The 9,714-nt window shown below is 34.6% G+C and overlaps 1 protein-coding gene across 2 annotated transcripts; it reads right to left on the bottom strand.

The window, feature by feature from the left end:
• Positions 1–148: 148 nt before the first annotated feature.
• LOC18448437 (monooxygenase 2) lies at positions 149–8,339 on the bottom strand. 2 transcript variants are annotated; one of them, XM_006858498.4, is made up of 6 exons: positions 7,931–8,339; positions 6,066–6,212; positions 5,808–5,873; positions 4,022–4,196; positions 2,710–2,938; positions 149–932 (listed from the first exon to the last, which is right to left on the bottom strand). In XM_006858498.4, the coding sequence occupies exons 1-6, from the start codon at positions 8,008–8,010 to the stop codon at positions 361–363; spliced, it is 1,269 nt and encodes a 422-aa protein (XP_006858560.1). In that variant the 5' UTR covers positions 8,011–8,339; the 3' UTR covers positions 149–360. The 2 variants fall into 2 exon arrangements, with proteins under 2 accessions (XP_006858560.1, XP_088707068.1); XM_088850942.1 differs by lacking the exon at positions 2,710–2,938.
• Positions 8,340–9,714: the final 1,375 nt, after the last annotated feature.

The raw sequence follows: 9,714 nt of genomic DNA, 5'->3' as shown, positions 1-9,714 counted from the left end.
TCTCTTTTGGGATCTGATAGTTGCATGGTCTGAATTCTGAACTGTGCTTGACTTGTTCTCTATGGTTTCTAAATTTTGAGTTCGTGGAATGTTGCAAATTTAATTTGTTGACATAGTAACTTCCAAGATTGAGAGAGAGAGAGAGAGAGAGCTTCAAAACCTTGAATCCTGCTTTGTCATTGGATTCAAAGAGCTTGATGGTGAACAATTAACTATTGATATACACAATGTTTCATTCCACAACAGAGGGGCTTTCAAGGGAATCCGGCACCTTCACTCATCTGAGTTCGCTAGATACTTCGAGTCCTATAAAATTGCGTAGGTGAGACTCAGCCGTTCCCCTTGGTCTTAGTTTTGGACTCAGAGACGTGCAGAACCTGAGTAATTGGGGTGAGGTCGCAAGCTCGCTGGGTTCTGTAGACTTCCACAATTGAAATCAGTAATTGCCATCCTCCTCCTTTGCATTATCCTGGACAATAATTTGTCCCACAGAAAAGTTTTCACTTTCCCATGGCCTTGTTGCAGGAACCCAAAAAAGTAGGCCACAGTTGTTATCATTATTGCCCTCCATTTCCTTTCCTTTACATACTTCTCCAAGGCCATTGAGATCCTCTTCTCTTCAATTCCTTTCTCTCCATCTAAAATTGCTTCACCTAAGCATCTGGCGAGGACTACACCATCCTCCAAAGCTGAACAGCCTCCTTGGCCAATATCAGGAGTCATACAGTGGAATGCATCTCCGGCCACACACACATTCCCTTTGCATATGTTTCCATGTATCAGACACCAGGGCCATCTGCACCGTAGGCGAGATGTGTTCAAGCATTCGACTCTGGTCCTCTCGATCACGTCTTGCACATTTTTCAGAATGTCCCTTGTCTTTTCCAACACCAGTTGTTTCATCTTGTCTGGGTCATCCTCAATTTCCCTTTCTACAAAGGATAACTAAAATGTCAGTCAATCAACATCTCTCTCCCTCCTCTCATAGGCCTGCTAATGGCCTAGCCTCAGGCTTCTTGTTTGGTGATATAAATATAAATATTTTATTTAATATTATAAGTGTAAGTGTATGTATAATAAATTTACATATATATCCCTTATATTATGTGGAATTTAAAAATGGAAAAAGTTTATATAAGGATGCTATCTTATAATGTAGAACTACAGATGCCCCTCAAAAATCCATCGGAAATTTAATGTTAAAAAACCCTTTGCTTGATCATCTCAACATTGAGATGTATGACTATGAAAAATAAAAAGATTTTAAGTTTCAGAAATAGTGCATTTTACAACATATTATCTACACCATCCATTTTCAAAATTTTCATATGTTTACAGATCTACTTGATTTTATCCATTTTTTAATTTTAAAATTTTATAATTAGATATAAAAATAGATTTTGAGATAATCCTAAGAACATTTTACGTCAAAATTATATACCATGATAAAATTTGAAGGTGCACCTTACCTCTACACCTATGGATGCATCCGTATGCAAACTGCACTTTTTAAAAATTGTTTCCAATATTTCATATTTTACTCTCACATCCCACTTTTTAGATCATTTATTGTATTTTATTTTAGATTAAGGTTTGTATAAGGCATCATCCTTTTACAAACCTTACACAAATTTAGAGGTAAGATGCACATCTAAATTTGGCTTGAAATATTTTGGAATCATAAACCATATGATGGCTTGAAAATCTACTTTCATCTCTAGTTATGAAATTTAAAATTTTAAAAATGGTATTAGATCAAGTAGATCTATAAGCACTTGAAAATCTTGAAGATAGACAGTCGAGATAACTTGTTACGTGATAAACTATATTTATGACTTGAAATTCTTTTTTCTTGATTTCCATACTTCTTGAGATCGAAATGATCAATTGGAGGGTTTTTCAATGTCGGAACACTCTTTTCTAGAGGATTTTTTAGGTGCACCGTACTTCAATAGTATAATGTTGACACATCATATAAGCATTTTCTTATAATTTTATTTTTTCTATAATTGTATTAGTTTTGGGTGTCTATACTTCTCATAATGTACTTGTAGAAAATATAGTAGAAAATATAAAAGTAAATAAAATGACCAAATAACCTTAAAATTTGTATGTATATTTTGGTAATTTTAATTTAATTTAATTATTTTTTATCTTTCTTACATATGCATGATAGTAAGAAGTATTAACACAAAATTTGAGCTCAATCCAATCCTGATGCATAGAAAAGAAGTTAAAATCGAGATATTTGATGTTCCCTTAGAAAATGGGACATTAACATTAAAAATAAAATATTGAGGATATTTTTCAACTCAACAAAAAAAATAGAGGAGACATTTATGTAAACTTCCCAAATTATAAAAAAAAGGGAAATTATCAAAACACACATGTTAGATGAACTATTTAAGATTGTACCAATACTGTTTAATTTAATTTCTAAATACCCATAGAAAAAACATTTGATGATGAGTTGGAACAGTACGAAAAGTGTAAAATGTTAAATGGCGTATCTCTCATGGGTATTTTTAAAATTTTCCCTAAATTTTATCATATTAAACTTTGGACAGTGCTAGGGCTAGCCCAAGCCCGGCCAGAAAAGTGTTCATGCATGACTCTCTTTGTTGGGCCGGGCCATGCACCAGCTCGTCTGCCCGAACCGGGACCGAAGTCTGGACCAGCGGTTAGCAGCCTACACATGCACACGCACACCTTGATGGGTAGGGCTCCAAGTGAAGAACCAATAGATGGTTTGGTTATTGCAAGGTATTAGGCCCACTTGAAAATCATCATTGATATACTGCAAGAAATCTGGCTCAAAACCATGGCCATCTTGGAAATTTGCGAATCCTCTGATCTCTGAGCGTCCCACATAGGCTGGTTTTTGCAAACCCAACCACGTTGACACCACAGAGTTCACCCCGTCACACCCAATCACTACCTGCAACAATTAGAAAGATGGATACACTCCTTAAGTTGGCCAAAAAGCATATGCTCCTGTCCTGTATTCAATCCATCTGGTAAAATTCTCTTTAGGAGCATTTTTAGGGCTACAAATCTTGAGGATGTAACACAGTGTTTTAAAATTGGTCGTCCTGAATTGGTCCAGATCGACCAGGTTTGTTGTTGAAACCAGTAATCGGTCCAGTTCCCATGGACTCGTGAATCAGGCGAGTTTGTCAGGAACCTACCTAGTCCGGCCAAATCGCTAAATTCACTCACATAATATTTTCTATCTTTTTTCCTCTTTTGTTTGTTTTTATGGACTGATTCTCACACTGGAGAATTGGCCAGATTTGTTAATCCACACTATATTTCTGGAGGACTGGTTTACTGCTGATATTTTAAAACACCGATACAAATTGTCAACTTTTTGGACCATAGGGAATTCAAATCTATTTTCTCTTCTCAATACCTAGTGATCATTTGACAATTTTTTGGACCATAGGGAATTCAAATGTAATTTCTCTTCTCAATACCTAGTGATCATAAAGTGGAACTTAATTTTTTTGGAAATTTATCAAAATTCACCAAAGAGATGAACTGTTTAAAATTTTACCTAATTCTTCTAGTTTAATTTCAAAAATCCCATCACAGGTCATGAATTGCAATAGATAAAAATAGGTGAAGTTGTAAACAATGTTTTTAAACTCACCTCGGGCCTTAGTCAAACCGAGTAATTTGACCAAGCCCAAGTGGACTCAGCTGAGTCTTTCAAAGTTAAAAAAAAATTAAAAGTAGAAAAAAAATATGTCAGAAATAATTAAACATCAGCAAAAAGCAAAAAGTAAAATAAGCAATAGAAATCATTAAAAGTCTATGAAAGTCCATAAAAAGGTTTTAATTAGTTGATAAGTTAGTTGTACTTCAAAATTCAAATTGATTAAATCTGATCCTTCTAAAGGGTGCTCGGCCCTTGACATCAAGTATACAGTGTATTCCTACAGGATTACCTTACACTTGCTGTTATGTTTAGGGTTGTTTACCAAGTAGAGAATTGGACAAATAAGACTTGAGGTTTTACCTTGGCTTTGATAATAGTCCCATCGGCCAAATGGAGAAGATAAGGTGGGGATTTGTAGTCCTTCACTTCCATATTCGCCACTTTAGCCCCAAACTTGATGCACCCTTTTGGAAGTTCTCGTGCAAGAGCTTCCACCAACAAATCTCTCCTCAAACAACGCGTTTCAAATTGCCCGCTTGAGATCAAATCCCAATTCCCCAAGATTATCAAGTCAACAAAAGTACAATTACAACATCAGTTATAATTTTATGTTTCATTTCTTTTAGCCGGGTTCGAATGATGATGATGAATTTTATGTTTCATATTTTGATCTATTTAATAGGATAACCACTTCAAAAAAAATCAAATCTCAGTACCCATCAATATTAAGTGAGCAAAATCATTAGATCACTTATAATTTTGCAAGTAATTTTATGTTTCACATTTTGATCTATTTCATAGTTGTTGGGGTAAATCAAATCCCAGTACCCATCAATATTAAGTGAGCAAAATCATTAGATCACCTATAATTGCGCAAGTAATTTTATGTTTCACATTTTGATCTATTTCATAGTTGTTGAGATCGGGAGCAGGAACAGTAATGGGATCGGAGGATCGAGATTCCCAAATGTTAGGGATCGAGATTCAAAACTTTTGGGGATCTTGATCCCAAGTTTTTGTGGATCTTGTTACCAACTTTAAAGTATAGCATAATCTAGGATTATGTATACCATTTAATGCAGGGGTCTCATTATTGATAGCATCCAAGCAATAGTTGTGTTGTTAGTTGGCTATAATAAAAAAATCATCAGTTTGGTTGATTTTTTGGTCTTTAAGATTGGGATCCAAATCCCTAATAACATGAATCGGGATCTCTATGAGTGAAGTTTGAGATCCCAAAATTTAAAAATTGGGATCCTTGAGAGATCTATTCTAGGAGTGACAGAATCGAGATCTTAGAAGGGATCGCCTACCAAAGTACGAGATCTCGGTAACTATGACCTATTTCATAGGATAAAGTTCAACGGAATTTTATTTTTTCAATAAGTGGTTTTATTAAATAAGAAAAATGTCATTAAAATTATCAAAGCACCTAAAAAATCAATGAAATGAGGTGTTTAAATAAACGATTTAGCAATAAAGCAGTTACTTCAAAAAAAAAAAATGGTACTTCAAGAATTTTGTTAAAAATATAGTCAAAAGTGTGTAGTTTTCTGTCTATAACCTTGAACAATTAAGTGAATTTAGGTAGATTGCCCCACTTAAGTCACTTGAACCAAATAACCTGAAAACCTTGCTTGTTCGGGCTTCAAACTCAAAATATATTTTCATTAACAAAGTATCGGTTGGAACCTAAAACAAGCAAGATGCACTTTACTAACTTGGCTAGATTTAAGTCACATGAGCCAAAAGTCATAAATATCCATTCTTTTTCCAAATCCCAAACAAAAGTTTCCAGCATAGAAAACATATTCCAGATTTGAAACGCCAAATAAGTAGAACTTTAGTTCATTTTGCTCAAGTGACTTAAGCGAATCAATTTACCAAAATGCGATCACTCCTTTACAATTACAAATCCAGAATGACAGCAACTTATGGTACCAAAATGAAGGCATTTTTTTTTTTTTTAATGTCTACTATATTAGTAAAATTGTCGATTTAACCAACTCATTGATATTTTGAGGTAGTTTGGACCATTTTAAATATATTCTCCTTGAAATTAGGCCAACATGTACTCCTTTCAATGGGAAAAAAAATCAGGCAGAAGTCCTCATTTAGGATAAAAGTACTTCTCTATTATACTTACCATTTCCCCTGACCTGTGAGTGGTGTATGGGTAGTAGCCCCAGTTGCTAAGGTAGTGACACTTACCCTGCATGTATGTATATTTGGAAGAATAATTGCCATATAAACCGTTATGACACAAGAAGCAAGGTTCAAAAAGAGGATTTGTGGATCATAATGAGATTTGCAGTAGCTATTTTATTAGGAAATTTTGGGATTAAAGCTAAAAATGGGGATCAAATTTAATAAATATTAAAGGGGAGGAAATAACAGACATCACCTTTGAAGTTGGACATGTTGATGGCGTAGGGAGTCAGCAACACCAAGAGCTTCAAGAGCTTTCCATGCATTGGTCCATGTGGTCAGTCCAAAGCCAGTGGTCCTCAAGGCATCATGAGATTCCAATATAAAGCATTTTAACCCCATCCTATAAAAACAATTTTTAATAATACATCTTATTCTTTACATATTATAATAATAATAATAATAATAATAATAATAATAATAATAATAATAAGTTGACTTTCAATGATAATAAGTAGGATTTAATTTTGCCTGAGGTAAGGGAAAACTAATTTGCATGTTCAAATGCCACAAATTGCACAAACCAGTCAGTCAAAATCAATGATTTGATCAAAGTTGGACTGTAAGTTCCCCTTTTTGGCTCAAAATTAGTGACACATTAAGGTTTCAAACAGAGTTGGGTTTTGAGTCAAGCTTACTAGGAAATAGAAAGAAGAAGAAAACAATTTTTTTTACCAAATTGCAACTTGGAAATACAGGAAAAGTAATTATATTTATCATCTAGTAATGATTTAAAAATTGCCAAGCCGATTTAGAATTGCTTGAAATAATACAAGATCGGCAGCTAGACAATTCCAATTTTCCTTGGAAATGCCTAGTTCTCTCATGCTTTTTTCTATCCTTTTTTGTTGTTGAATAAAGCCCGAGCACATTGAAGAGTCACCTGAACCGGACTGGCTGAACTAGAGTCCAATCCTTGGCAAGGCGAAGCTCAATTCAGATTCCTGACACAACGGTTTATGATATGTAGTACACCCTAGGATATCCATCATTATGATTGTAGATATTGACGATAACTCCCAGTGATATACATCCTCACATCCACCCTAGTATGGTCGATACCAACTGGTTTGATTAGGAATGAACGGTGGATGTTCCAAAGATGTACCAGTTACTACAAACTAGAAATGATAGTAAACTTCCCTCAAGTATGATCACATGAAAGTGTAGCATATGAGGGGCACTAGACTTCTCAATCTCCTAATGCAGAACCTTCAAATTAAGGGAAGGATGACCATGCACCCGAGGAGCAACTTTTATTCTTGCTCCATCCTCCAAAATGCTCAAACTTCAAAGGATTATGTTTGATTTAGATTATGGGAGTTATCATCGAATCAGGGGATAAATTATTTAGAAGGATACGATTCTGATTTCTCAATCGCTTAGATATGACTGTTCAGAAAAATGATCTGTGTATTCAATACTATAGGGTGATGTTATTTAAATAGAGACATGTCTTGTAGCGTAGATCGTGCTCGCTTGCTGGAGATGTTGGTTCATATGAGTGTAGATCATCTAAACAGCAATGAGGATAGCTTATTGTGTCAATAGTAATGGTATCATCATCACCACCATCAGCAACCGAAAAAATTATCACCACCAACAAGAAAAACCAGGCTTTGAAAATGGTCGATCTGTCAGGATTGGCAGTGGGCGATTCTGGTAACAGGAACCCAAGAATAGTCCCGATTCCATGGTTTTTAACTCTTTTTTAGTTTCTTTGTAAAATATAGCCCGATCCGACTTGGAAATTTTATGAGCAGGACTGGAAGGGCACAATCCGACTCATTTAAACAATTACATGATATACAATGTGTACATAGATTTCTAAAGTGCTTAAACATCGCCCAGACGACCATGAGAAGTTGTTTCTCCATTCAATGATTTTGAGCACCTGTCCCCTACTTTCTATGGACATTGAGTGGGGGGAGCAACACCCCGCTGCCGTCTGCCATTGATATTGGATGGCTGGACTGATGTTAAAGCACTGTAGCAAATTTTTGTGTGCGTATTGAATACACTTCCTTACAAATAGTAGAAAATCAAAGCCCATGAATATACCTGTGAAGTCCTAGAGCAGTGGCAAGGCCTGCAATCCCGGCGCCAACAATGACAATATCTTCTTGCAAACCCTCATCCATTTTCTACTATCCTTTCCTCACAAACAAAGAACTGCTACTGTAAATGAATAAACGAGACATCATGCAGGATTTTGCCTCTAGTGTCATGGCTTATGTTGGGTCTCATTGATGCATGTACCAAGGGTTTTGTTCAAGGAGAAGATTGGTGTGCTTCTTAAAAACAGTAGCTCAAATCTTACTGGAATTTGTTGTTCCAACGCCTGAAAAGTATCAAGATCGATCATCTTGATCTCGACTATCATGGATTGAAAAATAACTTTGATTTCAAACTCTAAAAATAATATATCTTGTAATATATTATTCGAACTCTATATTTTCAAGTGTTCACTGCCAAATCTATTTTAGAGCTTCAAATTTTATAATAAGGAGCAAAACTAAATTTCCAAGCTAGCACAAGGGTTTTTAGTGCCGGATGTGATTTTTCCAGCAGCTTTTTGGGATGGGGTTTCACCCTTCATTGTAAAGTCTGGGCCTCACATTAACAGGAACCCTTGTTCAATAATTCATCAGATGCAGTAGCTTTGCCTACCATGTGATGATGGTGATATATATATATATTTATTATTATGTATCAAAAACGACAATCCCAACCAATACAAATGAGATATGGTGGGCCAATTATTTGATGTCGTGGTGTGGGATTTTACATGATTTGGAAAAAAAAAAAAGGAAGGACGGGGTTTCTATAACTCAGCCGACTCATACTGTACATATGCAGGGCCCCTCTTATTATCCAAAATTTTGAGGATTCAAGATCTAGGTTAAGATGATGATAAGTATAAATAAATAAATAAAATTTTCAATATCTAAAATGTGAATTTTTTGAGAAAAATTTAGATTGTATAAGCCCATGAGTTATTTACAACATCCATCTTAAATATGGACATTGGTGAGTCAGTGATCACGAACAACTTTTCCAAAAGTAACCACACACGACGTCAAACTCGCTTTTATTTATTTCTCAAAATTTAGATTTTTAAAAAACTCAACAGTTAGCCTTTCAAGGTTAAATATATATAAACAAATGCATATAAAAAGATAGAGGTCACAACCATAATTGATCATTGGATGTAAAACCAGGTTGTTGAAGATAAATCATTGAATGGGTATAAAGTCCAAAATAAAATTTATCGAATATTGTGGGACACTTCAATCTATTAGATTTCACATCCATTGATTAAAAATAATTATGACCTCTTTATACTAAAAGTAAATAGTCTCATAGTATACATTCCTTATAAAAAAATTTATAAAGATTTGGCAATGACCATGAGATAGAGCATCACAGTATACATTCCTAATAAAAAAAAATTATGAATATTTGGCAATGACCATGAGATAGAGCCTAATTGCTTGAAAAGTTTTGGAAGATGTTACTCTCTATCAACCATGTATAAGTTCTTTTTGGCTCCCTTTGTTCAGAGTTTATACAATAAAACAAAACTTTTTCCTTTCTGGAAATTTTTTTATTAGGGCTCTACTTTTATTAAAATAAGTAAAGCCTCACCTTAAAACTCACTAGACATTGCAGTTTCGGAATTGAAAAAGCTTCAAATGAATCATCTCGGTCTTGACTATTATGGTTGTGAAAAATTCAGATTTCAAACTGTAAAAATGGTGTGTATTATAACACTTTATTTAAACCATCCATTTTGCCCTAAAAATAAGTATTAATAGATCCACAAGGTCTATACCACTTTTTTT

The sequence above is a fragment of the Amborella trichopoda genome, chromosome 11 (genome assembly GCF_054954075.1).
Source record: "Amborella trichopoda isolate Santa Cruz 75 chromosome 11, AtrichopodaSantaCruz75HAP2 v2.0, whole genome shotgun sequence".
NCBI classification, from domain to species: Eukaryota; Viridiplantae; Streptophyta; class Magnoliopsida; order Amborellales; family Amborellaceae; genus Amborella; species Amborella trichopoda.
Note: the sequence above shows the minus strand (reverse complement) of the source record. Positions and strands in the feature narration are given on the sequence as shown.

Coding starts and splice junctions, on each gene's coding strand:
- LOC18448437 (XM_006858498.4), bottom strand. CDS start 8,010: ATGGATGAGGGTTTGCAAGAAGATATTGTCATTGTTGGCGCCGGGATT. Junction 2,939..4,021: donor GGACTATTATCAAAGCCAAG/GTAAAACCTCAA, acceptor TAATTGTTGCAG/GTAGTGATTGGGTGTGACGG. Junction 933..2,709: donor TTGGAGCCCTACCCATCAAG/GTGTGCGTGTGC, acceptor TATCCTTTGTAG/AAAGGGAAATTGAGGATGAC.